Here is a 23,367-nt window from a genome sequence, read left to right on the forward strand (position 1 = left end):
TTTTTTTTTCTATCCTTAAAATCTGAGAGTGGAGGCATACTAAGTTGTCTCTCTTAGAAAGATAAATAGAAATGACTTATTTTGCTGATTGAAGCTATCCTCAAATTAGAGAATGAAATGTCCAAGTGTAATCTTCTTTACCAAATTAGATGATCTTGACGCTCCCCGTAGCCTGAAAGACTGTGTTCTGTGTCACATTGATAGATCTGTAGTCTCATCTGGGTGTGGCTATCTTCTCTCCTCCTAGGACTCCCTGACCCCTTTGCAAAGATTGTCGTGGACGGGTCTGGGCAGTGCCACTCAACCGACACTGTGAAAAACACATTGGACCCAAAGTGGAACCAGCACTATGATCTGTGAGTTGAACATCCTATAAGCCATTTGGGGAGTGGCAGAAAAGTAGGTGTCTAGATTTTAAGAGAAACATTTAAGGAAAAAACAAAAGGAATTACTATTTATTGATAACAAAAGTAGATGACCAAATGAATATATATTGCCTCATTTCAGAACTCATGTACTTGGAAGTTCTTGTGTTTGGCATTTTGATAGATTTTTATGGTTTGGTTCTGTAACTGTGATCCTCAAACTTTTTAGTCTCCTGGCCATTTTGGCAGAAAACAGGCCATGGTTCACATCACCTACATGCTACTGTTTTTCAGTAAAACCCTATTGAGAGTTTTACCTAAAAAATGCATTATTATGATTCCATATTTCTGTTGACTTTTAAGATTTTTGCTTTTTAGTACAAATATACTTTCTGCAAGAGAAAATACAGTTCTGCATGATCGAATGTATATAAACCATCAATTTCTTATATTCCTTCAAAACACAGACTGTACATTGAAAACTACTGTCACGTGCACCTGTGTTTCCATATGCCTGCTAAGAAATTTTCATGAAAGTAACCAGAAGATTATTATTATTTTCTTAATTAACACAAATTGTACTGTATCGGATGGGGGTTTTAGTAGTTATATTTGAAGACTCAGTCTCAGTTACACTGAGGTCTATATGTGGCTTGGAATGTGGTTGTCAATTCTTGTCCTGAAAGTTCCTCTCTCTCTGTGGTTGACCTGCACTAAGAATGGGGGGTTTAATGACTTAGTTTCTTTTCGAGTACTTTGAATGGATCTATGGGTTTATAAGTAGTCCCTGTTGCGAACTACTATTCTATATAAAGCTTAATTGCTGGGAAGTTAGGAATCATGTCATTATCCTATGCAACTATTAAAATATAGTAAATCTCTGTTATGAGATTATTATTATCAAGTGGTTATCTACATTTTCTTTACATAACTGGTTGTAGTTCTCTTTCCCAGCCCCTTGACATGAGTAGATGTGTATTTATTGAATACCTGTTACATGTGGAATACAGAACCAACATTATTTTGTAAGGCTTCTTCAGTCAATCAGATAAAATCTCAATGAGGTATCATAACTCAGAAATACAACTGAAAACGAGTTTGCATGTTCTTTCCAGATATGTTGGGAAAACTGATTCTATAACCATCAGCGTGTGGAACCACAAGAAAATTCACAAGAAACAGGGAGCTGGCTTCCTGGGCTGCGTGCGGCTGCTCTCCAACGCCATCAGCAGATTAAAAGATACCGGATGTAAGACCCAAACGTTCTTTTTACCTTTTAATGCAACCGAAGAAAGCTTATGAGGCATCTTTTTTTTTTTTTTTTTTTTTTAATGCTGAATACAGAATTCCTGCCTTCCTCCCTAGTTAACATTCTTTGGGTTAAGTTTTGAATTGTTTGTTTGCAGACCAGCGTTTGGATCTATGCAAACTAAATCCCTCAGATACTGATGCAGTTCGTGGCCAAATAGTGGGTAAGAACTTTCTCATCTGTATAAAGAGATGCTTTTACAGAACTTAACATTCAACTCTTCATCGCTGAGAAAACGCATGGGCACTGACAGTGCTGACGTACTTCAGAGAACAAACCACATGCGGGGGCCATCTCTTCAGCAGTGAAAAATTTTTGTCTTGTGTGGTTTTTATTATTTTATTTAATTCCCTTCATCCAGTCATTTAAAGTTGAGTTAAAATGACTCGGGTACAGAAAGATTGAGGGTTATACTTTTAAATGTAATCTTAATTGTCACGTTAATGGACAATGAATTTGTCATTGTATTATCTAAGGGCAGATGTTAAGAATGGTGGCCACATGTGCAAGAATTGGGAAATAGTTTCTTCTGGAAAGCCCATCATATATGTAAAAAGCAAAGATGATGTGTAAAGAATTCATGTAATATGACTTGTAGAGACAGAGGATTATAGTATTTAGAATGAAAAATTAAAATATGGTAATGTTACAAAGTGTTGGTTAGAGGCAATCCATTGGAAATGATTTATCTGTTAAATAACTATTATCCAACCATTTTTATTAGCATTTTAGAGTAACTCAAATGTCAACTGTAAGCATTGCAAGGAACCAAAGAAAACAGTGTCTCTGCAAGCACACTGGAATAATTTTATGATTCCAAATCTTTTAGGTATTATGTAGACTCAACCCGAGATAAATGAACAGTGGGTATTCATCCTGAAAGCTGTCATAATGAGAAAGTTCTCACTTAATGCTTTCCCATTTGTGATTTCTTCTTTGTGGAGGGATGTGCCAGGGGAAAAAACAAAAACACCGAAAACAACTTTATAAATGTCTTATTCATAGTAGAGATAGATAATAAATATTTAGATTCATCTAGACTTTGCAGATACCAAAAGTGCTCTCTGTGTCCTCATGAAGCCTAAGTCAAAATTTTCTTAAAAAATAGGGTACCTTAGGGGGGCAAGGGCAACATATGTAACCTAAACATCTGTACCCCCATAATATGCTGAAATAAAAAAAAAATAGGGTACCTTAGAGAGACTGAATGTTGCATTGTTGTTTTTACGGAGACCATGAGAAACAGCATCCTTTTCTGCTCCTCGTTCACAAGGAGTATTCCAGGTGGCACGTGGTGGTATATGTAGCTAATGGGTAAGATGCTTCATACTTGAAGGCGTAGGAGTATATATGTGTATGTACATAGGCCTCTTCATTTCTTAGGACATTGTACACAAATTACAAATTTGCAATGGCTCGCTGTATTACCATTGTATAAAACACCAGTGGATTTTAACGCAAGCCATTCTTCTGTTTTAGTCAGTTTACAGACGCGAGACAGGATAGGCACTGGGGGCCCGGTGGTGGACTGCAGAGGACTCTTAGAAAATGAAGGGTACGTATCACCACGTGGTGCGCGCCGGGTTCTCTGTCACCTTAGCCTCTGATCATTGTGGTCGGGCAGTGGGTTCCCGGGGCTTCATTGTGCTAGTCTCTCAATCTTATGTAGATATTTTATAATTTTTAGTTTAAGAGATTTTTTAAGAAGTATTTGCTTATACCAGAAAATAGCCTGTTAAGGTAAATTGTCTTCAAAATTGCTCAGGGGTGAAGACTGATGTTTAAAAAGTACTTACTTAAAGGCATTGTAGTATTTTATATAATCAGTAGTTCCATTATAGAGTAAAATAACAAGGAAAGTGGAGTATTCGGATTTGATTTTAAATCAAGAAAAATGAAACCTCATTTCGTGAGGTCCTTTTAGTGCAGAGCTGGTTTTTCCAGTCATTCTGCTCTACCCCGGGGTGGCCTTGTGAAGCTTTAAGTATGGCTCCCCTTGGCCGCCTCTTCCTCTTGAAAGAGTCTGTCTTTCTTTTTGAGTGGGACGTGCTGAATTTTACAAAACCAAGCCCTTGGAGCACTCTCAATTGCCGAAGGAAAACAAAGTGAGCGTGTGCCGCGTCCCCTGCGAGCCTAAGCGCGGGCCGGCGTTGCCATGCCTACTTGCCCTTCTCCCTCTCAGAACCGTGTATGAAGACTCGGGGCCTGGCCGGCCGCTCAGCTGCTTCATGGAGGAGCCAGCCCCTTACACGGACAGTACCGGTGCTGCCGCTGGCGGAGGGAACTGCAGGTTCGTGGAGTCCCCAAGTCAAGATCAAAGACTTCAGGCGCAGCGACTTCGAAATCCTGAGGTGCGAGGTTCACTACAGACACCTCAGAACCGACCACACGGCCACCAGTCACCGGAACTGCCTGAAGGCTATGGTGAGAGAATTCACCCTGCCGTGGCCAGCGTCATCTGCACTGTTTCAGAGACCTTTATTTTTGTAACCCTTTCTTAGTTACTTGCACGTGCCATAAACGCTGATGGGTGCGTGGCTGTGCTATTTGATGGTTTGACGGTGTAAAGACAACTGGAAAGAGATGGTGATAAATCTTGCTGGTCGTGAATTTTCAGCAAGTGCTCCCATCTCCCAGTTTAGAAATCTCATGAAAATTTTAGGCAAATGACTACCGAAGAGCACCACGATGCCACGTAGGCTAGAGGAGGGTATTTGTAGCGCTCTGGAAAGGACGGTGTGGGGTGCGAGTGAGAGGGGTCATTTACAACCTTGGAGAGAAGAACCAGAATGACGGGAGTGTGACTTGGATATGGCAGATAGTAGCAGAAGTGGTTGCACACTCTCCTAGGAAATGGATTTGTCTAATCGTATCCCCTTATTTCTTGTGCAGAACAAAGAACCACAGTGCAGGGGCAAGTTTACTTTTTGCACACACAGACTGGAGTCAGCACGTGGCACGACCCCAGGATACCCAGGTAGGTTTTCTAAAGTGCACACCATCAGAGCTTCTTCCAGAAGTTGACTTGAAAAGCCAGTACCCTTCAAGATGTGTTGCTCTCATGTTAAACTGAAAATACTGATGAATGACATGATATGGTGTCTGGGATTCGCTTCAGATAAGTTGGGGTGGGAGGTGAACCAGGGGTCTGTTTGAAACAAGCTTGACTGGGAGTTGATAATTAATTGAAGTTGGTTACATGGCAATTCATTATGGTCTCTCTCTAGTTTTTTATATGCTTAAAATTTTCCATAATAAAAAGTTAAAAAGGAAATATAAAGACTCTATTACCCTTTCTCTCTTCTACTTTACTGTCCCTATTGCCTCAGTCCCTTGGGGACCATTCCTGGGGGAGATGAAGCTTTTCTATACGAATTCCTTCTACAAGGCCATACATCCGAACCCAGGTCAGAGAGACCCCCACCCCACCCTGTAACGGAGTTAAGTTTCTTTTTTGCTTTGCTTTGCTTTTTTTCTTTTAGAATAGCATTACTACCTAATAAGATTTTTAGTAATGCTCATTTCCTTTTGATTCATAATTTGTTTCATCCGAGAATAAGCTTCCTGTCTTTGATTTTTCCAAGTCTATGTTGAATTTATGATTCATTATCTATAATTAGAATGGAAATATTACCTGCAAATGAATGAAGTGTCTCTTTAGTACCCACTGTAAGAAATGACAGGCTTTTGTGTTAATTAGAAAAGCAGCTTGGTCAGTAATGCTCTGCTCCCATCTGACTGGGGGTTGTATTGAAATAATTCATTAAGAGCTTAGCATGTAAAATACTTGCTTAACAGAAGCCAACTTGAAAATGAGAATGGCTCGTCCTGGTGCAACTGTTTAGAATTGGCAAGTTTCGAATGCATTTAATACATCCCCCTCAGCCTTGCAAAACTTGGTGCTGTCTGAGAGCTTTTCAATGAAGACACCTTTCTGACCTTGAGCATTTAACTCGTGGATTCAGACAGTTTTCCGGCAGCACTAAGATACTTCCAACAATTTGGGCCCTCTTACCTAGTGTTCCCTAGGTAGACCCTGTTTCTTATCATGGTTATGAGCTCTGAAAGTTCCATTTTTACCTGTCAGATGTTGCTGCTGTTTGCAGCAGAGAGGCCTGGACTGAGTGGGGGTTTGGCGTAAGTAGTACCGTGGCTGTCCATGTTGGTAGAACGGGGACTCAGACACTTTGATAAGGAACCCCTGTGGCTCCTTTGCTGAAGTTTTGGTCTTATTCCTCCATACTAAGCTGGACAAACCTCTCTGTATCTTCCATTTTGGTAGAGACCTTAACAGTGTGAATTGTGATGAACTTGGACCACTGCCGCCAGGCTGGGAAGTCAGAAGCACAGTTTCTGGGAGAATATATTTTGTAGATCATAATAACCGAACTACTCAGTTTACAGACCCAAGGTTACACCACATCATGAAGTAAGCCTCAAAAAATTTTTTGTTGACCTCTTTCATTTATAAGTGAATGTTTTTTTGTGCTAATGTTTTTCTTATCTGCTGTATCGTTTGTTGAATAATAAGCATGAGCAAAATAATGATAAATATTTGGTGGACAATTGCATATTTTAAACTCTTACATTAGCTGTGAAGAGTACTGAAGCCATATGTTGTTGCCACCCTTTTCTTACTTGCAGCCTAAATAAATTTCACCAAGATGACAGGATTAGGTAGCTTCTCATTAAGGAAGCTTCCGCAGGCAGCACTCTAATGACACGCGTGGCCCTTAGATTGGGAAGTAGAGCATTGCAGTTTTTCCCTAGTGCCTGCGCGCTCTGGAAGGACAAGCCGTAGTGGACACTGCTGCCTGCCAGAGCCCTGCCCTGTGCCTGTGGTTCCCAGGTAACTCGGGACTGGGAATTGCCTTGGATCCCATACTCGGTGTTCCAGGTTTGTTGTGTCAGAACAAAATATCCCGCATAGCTCTTGTAACCGACAGCTCTGTGTCACATTAGTGGCAAAACTTGAGCAAATGCCACTTTGGCACCTACTATTCTTAGTCCTTTTATTTTACTGAAATTTGGCTTCTAATGAGTGGGCTTAGAAATCTCTTGGTGACAAAAATGAGGAATGGTTATCATCAGATGTCACTTGAGCTGTTTGCTCTTGTGCATGTTGCCTCCCTCCGCTGTCACCTCCTTTTTAATTTTCCCCATTGACTCCATTTCCTTCTGTTAAGGTGCATCTAATGGCGTGTCGGTCAGTCTCGTGGGTACGTGATAGATGCACGATAAATGACAGCAGTTTCTCTCTGTAGTAAGACTAGATGAGATGAGTGGTTGCTTGGAATTGGGGTATCTCCTTTACCTATATTTAGGCTAATGGTGGCCATCAGCATTTTTCCACAGCTAGGTACATATTTATGTCATCGGGGAAACAAATTCTACCTGAAAGTTGTGTGCAATGAACTGTCCCCAGTCCCTGCTGTGTGGGGGCATTGCTCACAGCTGCCTCAGCAGTGGCTTCTGGAATGACTTTCTGCTTGTCTTCTTCTCAAGTCACCAGTGCCAACTCAAGGAGCCCAGCCAGCCGCTGCCCCTGCCCAGCGAAGGCTCTCTGGAAGACGAGGAGCTTCCTGCCCAGAGATATGAACGAGATTTAGTCCAGAAGCTAAAGGTCCTCAGACATGAACTGTCGCTTCAGCAGCCCCAAGCTGGGCATTGCCGCATCGAAGTATCCAGAGAAGAAATATTTGAGGTATAGAATTCAGTGCCTCTGACAGTCACAGGCATAGGCCGTTCAGTCCTGTTAAGAAACAAGTGAGGCGATTCAGCCAGAGGCATCGCTTCCTGAGAACACTCCTTTGCTTAAAGGGAGCTGCTCTAAACGCACTGCTCTGTGGGGGATTTCTGCATTTCAGTGAGCTCTCCTTTCTGTTTGGCATTTCAGGTATTGATTTCGTTACTAAGCGAAATGCAGGGTTTATCAGGACCAAAGCCTGGGGAGAGAGAGGGAACTGTATTCCTTCCTATGGTAAAAGTTTAAAAACTAGGTATCTTCTGAGGCGAGAACCTAGAGGTTCGCACAGAAACTGGTACTAAATAATAGTGGGAGTCCCCTTACCTACATCGCACAGGTTACATGTTCCCACAGCCTGCACTGTTCCCTCCGAACCAGTCAGTCCCCTCCTGTCTCCTTGCAGGGACTGTTGCCAAGTGGCATGCCTCAGAGCAGCACAGTGGCCCGAGGCCGGAGGCTGCCCTGCCATCCCCTGGGGGAGCAGGAGGAGCCGGTGGCTCCAGGAAGGGATCTGCCTTTACGCTGCTCCCCTGCCGGAGCAGGTCCCCAAACAGACTGGGCCCTTGGCTTAAGAAACACGATCATAACGTAAAACCTCTGCTGTGTTTGGGCCAAATCCTGCCCTCCGTTGTGGAGACGTTGGCAGAAATGATCAAGTGAGATGGGGCAAGAAGCGAGCACAGATTCCCGCTGGGCTGTGGCCTCGGAGGGAGCCCTGGAGGGCCACGCACCTTCCCCCCGGCGAGGGTTGGGCCTGAGTGCTGGACGAGCGGATCAGCTGCTGTTCCCAGTTTTGCCCACCGAGCAGTCTGTACTGGCTGCCACGGATAGAAAGGAGCTGAATTATTGACATTTTGCTGCCGGATCATTCCCCCTTGGGATGCTAGAGTTTGAATCGCATTAAATTTAAAGGATGAAAAAATTCTTAAGTGCATTATCACTGAAACATCTACAGACATTTAGCTACTTCCACTTAAAATGCTGAATCTGAGGGAGTATTAGGCTGACCACAGGTTTTCCATGCTCTGGGTAAGCTACTTTATGTTTGTCTTAAACTTTTTTTGCTTTTTGACTCAGTGGGAAATCGTGTGTCATTTTTCACTGAGATATAAAAACAGGCTCAGAATTCTTTAATGTTCAGACTCTAATGGCATCTTCATTTTGGTTAAACTACATGAACTGTTTATAGGGTGCACTGAAATTATTTTGTGTAGAGAGAAAATCAACCCTAGTGAGGAGATTCATCCTTAAGTCCTTAGTGATTGTACTGAAGACAGATGTGTTTTGTGCAAATGTAGTGTTACCTGGCACTGTGCATGCCTCTGAGGCAGAAACTGTAGGAGGAAAGATGATGGAATATGCTAGGTGTAGCAGCCAAATAAACATTCCGAATAGGAACCAGATAAAACTCGCATGGGAATGAGTGCTTATTTTTAATCGGACTCCATTACCAATAACCTTTAAACGGTTTATGCCTTGAAGAATAAGAAATGTTCTTCTCTCTGAAACTGTGATTTTGATACGTAGGAGTCTTATCGCCAGATAATGAAGATGCGACCGAAAGACTTGAAAAAACGACTAATGGTGAAATTCCGAGGAGAAGAAGGTTTGGATTATGGTGGCGTGGCGAGGTGAGGTGCTAATTTATTCAGCCTCTCTGCTGGGTGGATTTCAGCATGGCCGTAACAGTCTTTTCCGAGAGAAAGGTCATCACTGAGCACACCTGGGCAGGGCCGGTGCCGGCGTCACCTTGGAGCAGTCAGGGCTCAAGTGCCGGCTCCAGCCAGCTTTCCGAGCATAGGAATTCCTGAGCATGCTCGTACTCACATCTTCCCACAACCTGTCACAGTGTACGTGATCGTCCCTGTTAACTGACTTCTTGTAAAGCTAGAGTTAGACTTTTACACTTACCCCCTTCTTCATTTAGCATGTCTGACCCTAAAACATGAAGGACTTGTCCCAGAGATTAATCTGAAATGAATATGAGCGGTGGCCTTTTGTCCTTAGAGGATTTTCTGCAGGGAAGTGGGCAGCGGGGTGGGAGGGCATGTAAATTGCATTTGTGTCAAAGGAATTTTGTAAAAATTTTGAAATTTTGGTCAAAATAATTCAAGCAAATGATGTAAAGAAACAATAGAATATGATAATGAAAAAGCTACTGTTTCCTGTCCTGCCTTTTTTCACCTTTGAGACAACTGTACCTTTTCTAGCTGTTTCTTCTCAATAGGTATCTTTGTATCACTCAATTGATGGAGTTCAGATTGTTATCTCATGATTTAGTAATTTATGGTCATAGACACAAGATAGACTGGATCTAATTAATACTCTCTCCAGTTTTATAATATCAATCTTTTTAGTTCTGTTGTTTGTAACTATGTGATGTGCTTTCACCATTCTTTTTTGATTTGTCAATGAGACATCATCTCTTGACCTCATTTTCGTAAGAAAAGGATATTAATACTTGTAACTTTCTCTTCAACATTCCTTCTACCTTCTACCTCTTAAAATCTGTCATCTGTAATGTTACTTTCATGTTGTCAAGATTGAAGATTTACATTCTGCTCTGTAAGCAAAATTAAATCTGTCTCCTGAGCTTCTCTTCTTATTTGTAAGGGTTGAAAACCAACACATTGTTTATATTATCATGACAATGAAAATACTATTCACTAAAGGGTTAAATAGTAGTCTATAATTTATCTTTTTGAACATTTCTTCTTTTTTTTAAATCTAGGCTTTATTGTCTTTATTGTCTCCTTAAACTTCAAAGTCCTCCAGGACAGTGTTACACATTATGTCTTTGGACATCCCCCCACGTGCATCCATCTTGGAGCCACTGCCCAGTCTCATGACGATGCTCTAGCCCTTGTGCACCTGGCTGTCATGAGACAGCTCTGCTTCCATAGCTTCCTCCTTCTTGCTCACTCGCTTGTGTCACTGTCACCCCTGATGGGGTGTGTGGTGAGATGTTCCACTTTCTCGTCTGCATCTCCCAACCGACTCAAACTGCACATGCTCGGCAACTTTGGTTCACAGCTGAATCCCCAGTTCCTAGAACAGCACCTAACACATAGTGAGCACTCGGCTCCATAAATATGTTCTGAATGAATGAATTTTACTTTTCAATAATTTCCTCTCCTCCGTTTCCTTTCTTTGGTCTTTCTGAAATGCCTGTTGCTCAGCCGTTGGATTCCCTGGATTGATCCTCTATGTTGCTCATCTTTTTCTTTTATTTCCCATCTCTGCTTTTTTCTCCTGCTTTCTGGGAGGTTTCCTCAACTTGTCTTCCATTGCTTCCAATTTTTTAAATCACCATAACCTCCTCATTTATTGATTCCATTGTAATAAAATATAAAATGAAAGAATTTAATGTATCTATCACATGATTGAATTTTCTTACAGAGGACCACCCCTATAATTTGTACGCCCCTGTGAGAATTGTGTTTATTCATTAACCATGAAATACTGAGATACTCTACTGTGTACTGGGCTACAACAGTGAGCAAAATGACATGTTCTCTCCCCTGCCCCCATGCAAAGGAGTTCTCAGTCTGATGAGGTGCAGGCATCAATCAAAGAATTATGCAAGTAAATATAAAACTGCAACTCTTGTGGTTGCCACAAAGGAAGGCCCACGTTCCCATGAGGACTGTAATAGTGGCCCCATCTTGGGAAGTCAGGATAGGAGAGCCGCACACTTCACCATTTAGAAAACGCAGAGTCTCAGCCCTACGGCAGTTACTCCAACTTTCTTCCTGGATCTTCTCAACCTTGATTCTAGAAATCTTTTTTTTTTTGTAAAATGTAACTTCTGTTTGCCCTTGACACCACTAAATCTGTTTCCTGGCAAGAGGTTTAGGCTTTCTGTCCTCCCTTTTTATGTGAGAATTTTCCTACTTAGTCATTCATGTTTATTTATTCTAACAATTCAAATCAAAACTACTTCCATGTTCTTGTCTATAATTTTTCTTTTATAGGTTCAAGATGTCTCAAGAGTTCAGTACCTCAAACAGTTTTAGTTTACCATTATTCTTTTGCATTGCTGGTATTATATATTCCTGGGCATGCATGTGAATAGCACTGTTTGGTTTGGTAGGAGTGATATTCCTGCTGCATTTTCCATAGTTCTCCAGTCGCCCACGTGGAGATAAGCCTTTGTGGAGCTCCCTTGATTAACATGGTGCTGGAGTGGAAAGAATTTTTCCACTTCCAGTTTGGTCTTGCATTGTTATTTTACCCCTCGGAGTCTTTCTTGTGTCCAAATGGGATCACACCTATCTCAGAGTGCAGAGATTTCAGTTATACGTGCATCACACACAAGCACGTATGCATTCATTATCTGGTCTGCGAGAGTCAGGCTACACTGATTTTCCCTGTGTTTGGCCCTGAAGCCATTCCTTCGGCCTCTCTTTCTCTCCTGTAGTTAGCTCTTCCCTTACCACTTCCAGAACAGACCTAATTGTATCTTTACCTTGTCTATGGCTCGGTTGGAATGTTTGCTTGTATTTTAATCACTTCCTGTCTAGACAATTGTGGGTCCTTGGCTTTTTCAAAGATTCTTATCAAGTCTCAACTCTAAAACTTGGGGTGAATAAAAGCTAAACAATATTGTTTTTCTGGTAAAGAAACTTTGTAAGATTCAGAGTCTCATCTCCTCTGGCAGTTCCTTTCTGTGCTTTTCAGTGCGATACATAACTGTTTTGGTCTGATCATTTTCTGTGTATTCTCACAATTTTCTTGGACAGATTATTTGCATTTGAGCTTATCTTTCCCTATTCTGTCTCATTTCTGTATCTCTTCTGTTTGAAAGAATAAGAAAATCTAGAATAAAATTTGGAGCTGCGGTCTTAGTGAGATTTATGCATTTGAAAGGAGTTTTGAGTAGAAAGAATGAAAGGTTATTTGTAGAATTGCACAGGTGTTTGGATAAGGGTCCTCTCTGTACCTGGGCTTATCACAACCTGACCATAGCAAGTGAATCATACAATTTCTATTTAAAGTGCTTTTTTTGTTAGACTGGTTTTGATTTTGGATTTTTTTTAAATAATAAAATGATTCAAACATAAAAGGAATTCAGAAAATAATATAACTCATACTCACATATACCATCCAGATTTTAAAACTCTTAGAGTTAATGTTTTTGAGATTTAAACTGTAAAATTATTAAAGTGATAAGTGTTTGTGGTAAAAAAAAAAAAAAAAAAGAATTTGACAGAAAATTATAAAGGGCAAAAGTCATTCTTTTTTTGTGTGGGGGACAGGGTCTTGCTCTGTTGCCCCAAAAGTCATTCTTAAATAACCACTCTTCTACCTCCCTAGACTTTGAAATGTTTTCTTTTTGCTTGAAAAATTTAAAACTTAAAAATTTAAAAACTAAAATTTAAATTTAGAAACTGGAAAATAGCAAAAGAACAAGGAAAATGACCCAGAATCCAATCCTAATACTCAAGTTACCTACTGTTAAAGTGGGATCAAACTACTTTTTAATTGCACTTTTGCCAGTTAATACAACATCATTAACATCACCACTTGAGATTTTGATCATGACATCTGAATCATACAATTTCGATCTTTGCGAAGTATCAGAGAAAACCTTAGGTGTGGTGCAGGGAAGCTGAGAAGTGAACTGCGGAGAACACTGCCTTCCATGGTTGCACTAATTCTAGTTCGTTCTCAGCTGCAGATGTGTCGTTGGAGTTGTGGTCATTTTGTGGTGAGGAATAAGAATTGGGTATTCGTGAGTTGCTTCTGGGTGCTCTTCCGGACACTGCAATTCATTAGTCTTGCTTTCCCAACCTGTACAATGCATCCTCTCAGACCAGGTGCCCTGACCAATTGGCTCATCATCTCACTTTGTACTAGTTTGGCCTTTGAAAGCATAATGAATCAGTGCTGTTAAGATCTAGAACTAGAAATTTGAGACATTTTTGTTCTTCCTAGGGAGTGGCTTTATTTGCTGTGCCATGAGATGTTGAATCCGTATTATGGACTCTTCCAGTATTCTACGGACAATATTTACATGTTGCAGATCAATCCAGATTCTTCAATCAACCCTGTAAGTATGAATGAATAGAGGTAGGGGATTGAGTTGGAGAGTTTTTAAGATGGATTTTCAGTTTCAGTCCCAATTCTTGGTTTATTCATTGTAGACTTAATCAAAGACAATGGTAAGTAAAACATTGAAAGGTAGAGTGAGGATGGGGGATTCCCATCCTGCATGTTAGTGTCGGGGTCATTGAGGATGTTGTTTTGAAGGAGGATAGGGTGAGACTGAGCTGTTCACTCGCTCAGAACACTTTCTTGCTGTCTGAGAGAACTCTGGTATGATGGCTGTTATCTGTTAAGGTGTCATTCTGAGAAGTGGGTTATTACAAAGTCCATCCCCTTCCTAGTCAAAATCGGAATATTTCCATAATTGGCTTTTTAAGCCACAAATGCTGACATCCTTAGCATGCTTGTTTTAGAGGTGAGGAAGTAAGTGCAACGGTGGCAGCTGGCCAGCAGAGGACTCCTGGGTGGGGCCATGTCCATCCTCAGTGCTGTGTACAGGGCCACCAAGGGGAAGTCGGGGACAAGGTCTATTGAACATTCAAATGTGAAAGAACCTGTTACCACCATGGAAGTGGCGAAGTCTTGGCTAGTTTTCTGAGATGATTATAATTCAAACCTGAAAGTAGAAACGTGGGGCTCCCTAGCTGAAAACCAGAACAGCTCTGGTTCTAGGATGGTTCCTTTGCTTATTTCCTCTGTGTTCCTTGCCTATCCTCCCTTAGGATTTCTTCTCTTTCTTGTGGGATGGTGATTGGGAGGGAAGGGGAGGAAGGAGGGGAACTGCCCTTTTCTTTTGGGCGTAAAGGGAAGGAAAAACAAGCCATCTTCCTGGGCGTGCAATCTGCACAGGGCACAAGGCCTCGCTGCTGCGAAGGCCCCCGTGCTCCATTTGTCTCTGCTGTCATGGGGTTGAATTTCTCAATCATTTTTGAACAAAGGGCTCCACATTTTCATTTTGTACTGGGCCCAGCAAGTTTTCCAGCAGTTCTGAGGAGAAGGTGCTAGACCCAAGAGCATGCAAACTGCTGTCCAGCTAATTTTTGATGGCCCAAGCAGCCGTCTTCCATCTGGTCATGAGAAGAGCCTATAGGAAACTGAGTCAGTGTCTGGCTGGCTCTGGGACAGGGACAGCTCTGCAAGGAGCTCGGAGAAAGCACAAGACGTTGCGTTGGCCGGGCCCCTTTCTAACGAACTCGTGTTCTCTGGTGCCGCCTACAGGACCACTTGTCTTACTTCCACTTCGTGGGTCGCATCATGGGCCTGGCTGTGTTCCATGGACACTACATCAATGGGGGCTTCACGGTGCCCTTCTACAAGCAGCTGCTGGGGAAGCCCATCCAACTCTCGGACTTGGAATCGGTGGACCCAGAGCTACATAAGAGCTTAGTGTGGATTCTGTAAGTATCGACGCACGGCTCAGTCCACTGGAAATGCGCATGTAGTCGCCTGTCTCAGTGCAAGTCCGCTACGTTTGTGGTTTGTTGGGGATGGGTGAGAAATAAAGAGACCATTATATTATTACCAGAAACAAAAAAGCAGATTTAACAAAAAAATACTTAATTTTGACTTACTTTTTCTCATGACATTTGGCCAATTTCTATAGTTATTTCCTTGAATCACTGAGGTAAGATCACAAACGTTAACAGGCTGATCCCGAGGCCTGGCAGGGGTGTGCGTGTGAGAGAGAGAGATTCTAGAGTGTCTCCAGCTAATCTATAGAGGGGCCAAGAAAGTATCAAAACAATATTTAGTTACATTTGCTCTAGAATTATCCTAAACAGAGGTCTTTCAAAAGCAGTAGGCACAGGGACGAGACGCACCAGGGGTGTCACAGGTCCTTGTGAAAGAGCCGACTGCACAGCGAAGCACGATCCCGCTGTGGCGAGGGGAGGGGGCGCGGAAGAGCAGAGCCGAGCGGGGGCCTGCAGCTGGGCCCCGAGTTCACATGTTCCAGTGCAGGGAGTCGGGGCCTTCACGGGATAGAAAACCTTTCACTCTGCCTATGTTTCCAGAAAAACAGCAGATTAAAGAGCCAGTTTCAGGGGCTTTTGTGTTCGACCCGATGCGTCTGAAAGGCTGCCTTGGGGGGAGGCAGTGTTTCCTTGGCGCGGCTCTCTCAGTTGTTTCCCTTTTCCCTTTGACTTCGCTGCCTCGTCCACATTTCCTCCTCCTGCTCCCTGCCTCGGCTTACAAAGCAAGTGGGTTGCGCGTCTCATAAAACCACAGAAGGGTAGAGTGACTGTCACCCTCCTGTGAGTGAGAAAGCCAAGAGCGGGGGACATCTGGAGCAGAGCTGTCTCCCAGCCCCTCCCAGTCCCAGGCGCTGTCCCGCCCCCAAGTGGGCTCTGAGTACACCAAGGTGTCCTCTTCTCCCCTCACAGCCTTGGGTCTGGCAGTCGGTAAACACTGTCTCTCCCCTTCTCCCCGCCTGACCGTGCCACGTAACGTTCCCTTCGTTGCTGGGTGGTGGCACAGGTCTAACTGGCCTTGTCTTCTGCTCTCCTTTCACAGAGAGAACGACATCACCCCCGTGCTGGACCACACGTTCTGCGTGGAGCACAACGCTTTCGGGCGCATCCTTCAGCACGAACTGAAACCCAATGGTAGAAATGTTCCCGTCACAGAGGAGAACAAGAAAGAATATGTCCGGTAATGTCCTGGGCAGCCTCAGGGGTCGCTGGTGGGGAACAGCCATGTGCCTGGGGCCATCCTTGGTACTGCTTTGTCAGGTTTAGATTCTCGTAGCTCCTTTGCTGTGTGAAGCCTCCCTGTCCCTGACAACACTTGTGACTGAGTCTCATTAATGGAGGTGACTTTCGGAAACCGTCAGGTTCAGCAATAACAGCGGAGGCACTGCTGGGGGCCCTGACAAGTCCAGGGCTGGCCTGTCAAAGGGACAGAACCCAGGCGAGGGAGGGACTTTCAAGTGACCACCGGATTCTGAGTGCAGAGACGGGGAGCACAGGAGACAGCAGCCAGGAGGGTCCTTGGGCTCGGTCGAGGACACTCCTCCCAGTCTCTTTGCCACCTTGTACTCGAGGCGATTCCACACTGGGGATTAGGTGCAGTTGAGGAGCACGAGGGCACGTCTGTGCTCGGACTGGCGCACGGTCTCACGCCGTCCCGCGTGGTCCTTTCAAACTATGGCAGTTGCTGTAACAGGTTAAAGCTCGCTGTTTTCCACTAAGTTCTTTACTGCTGTTTTCAGTAAAGAATCAGAAAGCACAGGGCATATTCTGGTTCATTTTTTACTCGACACTAAGGCTCGGCACCGCCAGCTAGTGGGTTTTGCCTGCGGCGGGGAGGTCTGGAGGGGCCCAGTAGGTGTCTGCTCCGCAGGTCCGTCTGTGTCACGTTCCCACGTTTGTTGGATTGTGATATCAGAACCTGCTAATGGGGGGAAATCCATGTGGTACTGCTTCCAACCTGCGAGTTTTTCTTTCAGGTTGTATGTAAACTGGAGGTTTATGAGAGGAATCGAAGCCCAGTTCTTAGCCCTTCAGAAAGGGTTCAACGAACTCATTCCTCAGCACCTCCTGAAGCCTTTTGACCAGAAGGAATTAGAGGTACGTGCGTGGTGTGAAGAGTCAAAGGGCATTCGAGGGTTCCGATGTGGCTAGCATTTGCTGTTCTCAATCCTGGCTGCAGAGTGAGGCTTGTGCTCTCCCCGGTAGGCCCGGGAGCCTGCCAGGGTTCCCAGAACACAGGGAAGGGCAGGGGCATTGTCCACTCGGCGGCAGTAAGCCCGAACCACTCTCGGGAAGTTGTTCCTGGTGTTTGTGGCCTCTCCTGTTCCAGGCTGTCCAGCGGGGGACAGTCCATAGCCCGCTCCTGTGTAGTCTCTGATCAGGGGAATTATCTCATATATAACCAAGTTCTCCCACAGTGTCAACGCTTTGTTTTTATTTTGGTTAGTACTAGACTAAGAACAAAGTGTTATTGTCTTCTCTAGTCAGACTTCGTGTACTCGAACATAGTGATTCATTCATCCCTCAGCCATCGCTGTCTGGTACTAAAAGCTCAGCCTTCCAGATTGTTCTTGTAGGCTTTCTGCTACCAGTGAGACGCCAAGAGCTTGCAGGCCAAGGCAAGCTCCCTCGGATGGAGCGGTAGTTTTGGGTATACTTTTCCCCCAAGTTGCAGAAACACCATCTGTCCTAACCCCAGACTTGAAACTCCACCTGTCCTCGAGTGTCTCAGAGAGGCCACCGTGCCCTTTGTGGTTAGCTCTGTTCAGTCTTGCCGGTTGGTTCTTTGATCCTCCCTCCTCTGCAGTGCAGACAAACACCCCAACTTTGCTTATAAGATAGTGTTGTATCGGCAGCTGTACCCCGCAGCCTTGGTTGAAGACCAGCCTGGAGGAGGCATGGTAAATTTATAGCTTCCTCCCCTGTCAGCATCTGTCTAGCTTACTTGGACATAGCTGCTGCTTTGCTTGGAAACAAAGTTTTTAACTCCTGTGGTATAGCGGGAACCCAGGAGGCATGGCGTGACGTTGGCTTATGCATTCTGGAAGTAACTCGTCTTTCGTCACCTTCTCAGTTGATAATAGGCGGCCTGGATAAAATCGACCTGAACGACTGGAAGTCGAATACGCGGCTGAAGCACTGTGTGGCCGACAGCAACATCGTCAGGTGGTTCTGGCAAGCGGTGGAGACGTTTGATGAAGAAAGGAGGGCCCGGCTCCTGCAGTTTGTGACTGGGTCCACAAGAGTCCCTCTCCAGGGCTTCAAGGCTTTGCAAGGTGACTGATGTGGAGGCAGGGCCATTAGATTACGGGTCTGCACTGGGCATGTTCTGTGCTAGGCTGGGGCAGGAAGGTGGCTGGGATGTGTTTCTGAAACATCCACTAGAAAACGACGTGAACAAACGCTCAGCACTGCAGAGGGGCCCGCAGCAGGTGCGGAGGCCCCACTGAGCAGAGATCGTGGAGCCACTCCTGGGCACGTGGGTTCCCACCTCGTCACTACTTTCAAAAAGCCAAGACGGTTTGACCAGCAGGGGCCTTTGGTGTCTGGCGAGGCCGTCACCATGCACCTCTGTGATGCCAGCTTGGACCCAAGACCTAGGTGGAGGGTTGTGGGTGGCCACCCCAGTCTCGGTGTCTCCAGAGCTTGAAGCTGCAGATAAACTCCTGCTTAGCCATGAGCCACTGAAGGAGGATGTCATACTCACTCTGTTTAAGCCACTGATGTCACTGTACGTGGGATGGAATTCCACAGGAAAGGTCCCAAACTGCCTGTCAGGGACAAGTTAGGTAGGCGGCCTAACATGTCATCTCTTGCACTGAGGAGTGTTGCTGATAGCTGGAAGGAGCAAGGTGAAGAGTGTTAACATGGTCAGCTTTAGATGCTATGAGACGTACAGATATGTTGCAAATGCAGAATGTTGCCTCTGGCTCTCGAGAACCTTGTTGGACAAAAGGAGGTTAATCCCATTTCACTTGGCTTTGGTCTTGAGGGTACTTACTTGTGTCTTTTCCATAGTGACCTCTGCCTGTGGGATTTCTGCAGGGGGCTCTGCAGGCATCACAGAGGGTTCTAGATGAGAACCTCCCCGCCTGTACATGGGAGCTCCGTCTGCTGGGCCAGCTTGGCAACTCCAGCTGCTCCCAGGGCCCTTTCTCGTTCATTCTCCAGCCCAGAGCACCTGTCTGAGCAGGGATTATTCTCTCCATGACATGGATGAAGAAACTGAGACTCACTGAGGTCGCAGGATTTATTCCCCCCGCTGCCCCCGCCCCCAGGAAGAAACAGTAGGGTGGTGAGCAGAGAGCCAGGGCAGGGATCCAAGTCTTGTGACTCTGAGTCTCGCTTGTCTGATGACATCACACCGTCTTTCCCACAGTGGCCCTCTTGCTAAACATTCCTGTTTAGAAAACACCCGTGACTCAGGATCTTAGCAATATCTTGGCAACATCATCCACAATTGGACAGACAGTGGCTAAGTGTCCCTGTAGTCTCTAGGAGGTAGGTCAGCCCAGACGAGGGGTCAGATGTGACCAGGGGTCACCTGACAGGAAAGGGACTGGCTACTGCGGGGCGGGAGACTGGTTCCTTGATTCCAAGAAATCTAAGTGCAGGGATACGCACCAGGCGGCCAGGGCCCAGCAGAATGTCTCTCCAGGAGACGGGGCTCAGAGTGTGGCCTGAGAGGGAGGAGCTGCTTCTCCCTACTCCCCATCCAGCTGCCCAGGGCCGAGGGGGCTGGACTCACCTTCCAGTGGCCAGAGACCCTCTCTGCTCCACAAAGATGGTGGTCTCTGCTTGCCATCATCTCTCCTGGCCTCCAGTCCTACTGCTGACCTGTGCCCTAGTCGAAAGGAACATCTGTAAAAGTGCAGGAGCAAATATCAGCAAGACAGAGGCCAGCAGCCTCTGCAACCCACCTTGTCCTGTGTCCTGCAGCCCTCAGCCGGCAGGCAGGGCGGGGCCAGGGTTGGCACCGTCTTTGCAGCCAGCCGGGTGACTGTAAGTCCTCTAGTCCAAAGGGTGGGTACAAATAATTTTGTCCCTTGATGGCCATTACAGACATATCCTAAAACTGGGCACGTGAACTCCACTGCCCTCTGGCAAGACGCCTGCCTGGGCGTCGGGCCTGAGAATGTGGTCCAGAGGGACCGTGGCTTATGGGAGCTGTGTGGCTGGAAAGCCCCATGGCTTTGGCTCTGAAGTGCATTAACTAGAATGTTGTCTTGTAAGGTTCTACAGGCGCGGCAGGGCCCCGGTTATTCACCATCCACCTCATAGACGCGAACACAGACAACCTTCCGAAAGCCCACACCTGGTAAGAACCGTGCTGCTGAGTCGCCGAGTCCTGAGAGCGTGTCTCCGGAGCATGGGGTCGTTCATGTTATTTTTTAAAGCTATTTTCTTATTTGTAGGACTTTACGTGCAGTTTCATTCATGCAAAATCCCAGGTAATGACCAGCAATAGCACTTGTGTCAATGGGGCAAACACTTGGCAGTGTGCCAGAGAGGAGGGGTATCAGAAGTGTCTTTTATGAAACTCATTTTGTTGTGAGTTGTGTAATTAATTAGTGTTGGTGTTTCAGCAACAGCCTGTGGCTACCACGCCAAGCTCACGTCTTTGCTGCATCTTGGTGCATAGATGCGTGGGCATGTACACCCGTCGGTAGGGAAAGTTACACAGTTGTAGTCGGGATTTATCGGTCTTTACTTTATCTGACGTTTCTGGGTCCCCCTCTTCCTTCTGGGAACTTTGCCTGTGACAGATGCACCTTGTCCATTGAAAAATGTTTTTTTCCCTAAATTTTAACTTAAAAATTAATATCCATAGAGGATTATTTCCTTTATGGTTTAAAAATCCAATCACCTACATACACTTTGTCTCAGAACCATTTGTGGAGAAGAGTAGCCACGTCTACTCCAGGAGAACCGGTTCCAAATGTCACCGAGATGCGACACGATGCGATAGAAGGTTCCTGACTTGGGACCCAGGGGTGTGGGTTCAGTGCTGGCTCTGACACTTCTAACTTGGTTTTCCACACCTGTGAATCGGGTGTCCTGGGCGTGGCTGTGGTGTCTGTTACAGGAACCTGCCACGCTGACACATGGTGACTGTGGTCCTTCTCATAACGCTTTTGTCATTTAATAGTTTAGTGCTGGGCATAAGATCGGTATGAAAAATATCCTCCGATGCTAAAGCTCCAGAAGAAGAGCGCCTGGTCAAACCCAGCTCTTTCTCGACACAAACCATCCTCAGTTGCTTACCCCCGTCATTCAGGAGGCTACGAAATGTCCTCTGGGTCACAAGTTTGCATTTCTTGATTTGTTGTAAGATAATAGCTTCCTAAAGGATATCTTTTTCTTTGCGTAAATACTGGAAATGAATTTCCCCATGGAAATGTTGAGTCAGAAGTTTAGTATTCATTTCATCTTTCAAAGACCTGACATTGTCTTAGTTTTAAGATCTAGCTTGTTTTTGCAGGGAATTTTCCAGACTGCCTCATTTCGGTCTCAGATCAAATCCCAGAGGAATAGACAGATACACAGTCGTTAGTGTTGACTTGACTGATGGCCAGCCTGGATCCCAGGAGTCTGTCAAGGGGGTATTCCTGGTACAGAGGAGTATTTAATAATTTCTCCTGAAGACAAACAAGTTGACAGCTTTGTCCTAATATAAGCAGTAAATGGTAATTTGGTCCTATTTTGGTTTTGAAGGTCTTAAGATTTATTTTGCTGTGTGTTGATTGAAAACTCTTTGCATTAGAGGCAGAAGAGCAGCGGGAAAGTGGAAGACTCACTTCCATCCCCTGCCCCGCAAACCGGGCGAGGAGCTGCTTAGATGCTACCCCTCTCATTGCCCCTCATCCACGCACCTCCCCCCTGAACTGCTAGCTGCCAGTCCTAGGGCTGGACTGACTCTGGCTCCTTTGTCCTTCTCCAGCTTTAACCGGATCGACATCCCACCTTATGAATCCTATGAGAAGCTCTACGAGAAGCTGCTGACAGCCGTGGAGGAGACCTGTGGGTTTGCTGTGGAGTGAAGAGCAACCAAAGGCAACAGAGTCTAGCTCACGACCACCAGACCAAAAGCATCCAGCTTCTGCGTGCCTCCCGCAAAGCTGGCTGAGGCCCTGGAATTCCGGATCACCTGAGGGAAAAGAGTTGTCTCCCTCCTTTTCGTTGGGGGAGGGGGACAGGAGACTTTCGTTGGTGGCTCCCACCCATATATCCCTCCTTTATTATAGTACTCCCAACCCCCTTCCATCACCCATCCAATAAAATACAGCCAGGTTTAGCCTTTGGCCTCGGTCACACAGGATGTTCTGCGGTGGTTGTAGCCACGTGGTGATAAGGCTCGCAGCCCTGTCCGCTTTACAGGAGCATCAACCCCCACAGTTAGGGGACTGAGCTAGGCTTCCTGAGGGCTTGGACCTGGCAGCGATACCAGTTGTTCCATCTCAAATGGCCTTGAAGCCCCTTTCCACATTCAGCAGCTGCTGGAAATCTTACCAGAGCTCAGATTACAAATTTCATATCCTCAAAGCCTGTTCTGGGCAGCAGACTGATTTCTAACTGAACAATAACTGTATAATACGTGCTTATTGGAATTCTGCCACAGCAGGAAGCTTGAGTCAAAACGTGTTTCCCCTTTGAAAGGTGAAAGAATTGGAGCAGCTTTCACTGGGGGCCCAGGGTATTTTTTTTTTTTTTTCAGGGTATCCTGGCTGAAAATTTTGTTTTGCACAAAGAAAAATGATCTTTCAAGGGTCCCTTTTGCTGCATTATCTGACATTTTTCCAGATAAAACACCACTTAACAGAGCTTATAAAAGAACAGACCCAAATTAGCCCCAGAGCCAACCAGTCAGTCCCAAAGCTGTGACTCCTGTGCCACCGTTGTATGCAGAGGAACATTGACTGTGTCACTTAAAAATATTAACAAACTATGATGTGGTAATTGCTGAGAGCTAAACTAACAAAACAAAATCCTGTTATCATAGCTGTTGCCTTGGTGTGGACTAGCTTAAAAGCAAGGGGGAAAGGGTGACCTTGATGACATAAATCCACCCAAAGTGTTCTTGTTTTATAAAATGGGCGTGGATGCAAACCTGTGGCCACAGAGGGGACAACTCCACACTGACTCATTTGGCCCTTCCCCCAGTGGCAGATGGCGACACTAACAACTGCTATTCGATTCACTTGCCCAGATGTCTTTGTATGACGAGCAAGGCCAAAGCAAGCCTAGACTCGAAGTTTCTAACACCATTTCGAATTTGCACAAAAGTTCAAACAGTATTTTATCTTAAACAAAGTGGCTTGATTTCAGATAGCTAAATTTCAGCGAAAAACAGCAGCAGCAACAACTTTTCCTGTATGGTTTCTTTGTTGTTTTGTTCGGGGGTGGGGGTGAGTACAGGGTAATCCTCTAGCA

At 45.0% G+C, this 23,367-nt stretch overlaps 1 protein-coding gene across 1 annotated transcript; it reads left to right on the forward strand.

Moving 5' to 3' along the window:
• Window positions 1-247: 247 nt before the first annotated feature.
• Window positions 248-22,231, forward strand: SMURF1 (SMAD specific E3 ubiquitin protein ligase 1). Its single transcript, XM_012639057.1, has 15 exons — window positions 248-356; window positions 1,481-1,614; window positions 3,154-3,229; window positions 3,857-4,098; window positions 4,567-4,651; window positions 5,957-6,103; window positions 7,180-7,378; window positions 8,948-9,051; window positions 13,358-13,472; window positions 14,687-14,865; window positions 15,980-16,117; window positions 16,914-17,034; window positions 18,011-18,212; window positions 20,170-20,254; window positions 21,878-22,231. Exons 4-15 carry the CDS (start codon window positions 3,903-3,905, stop codon window positions 21,975-21,977), a joined length of 1,671 nt encoding a protein of 556 aa, XP_012494511.1. The 5' UTR covers window positions 248-356; window positions 1,481-1,614; window positions 3,154-3,229; window positions 3,857-3,902; the 3' UTR covers window positions 21,978-22,231.
• The last annotated feature ends 1,136 nt before the right edge of the window (window positions 22,232-23,367 follow it).

This window comes from Propithecus coquereli, unplaced genomic scaffold, assembly GCF_000956105.1.
Source record: "Propithecus coquereli isolate 6110/MARCELLA unplaced genomic scaffold, Pcoq_1.0 Scaffold137, whole genome shotgun sequence".
Classification (NCBI taxonomy): domain Eukaryota; kingdom Metazoa; phylum Chordata; class Mammalia; order Primates; family Indriidae; genus Propithecus; species Propithecus coquereli.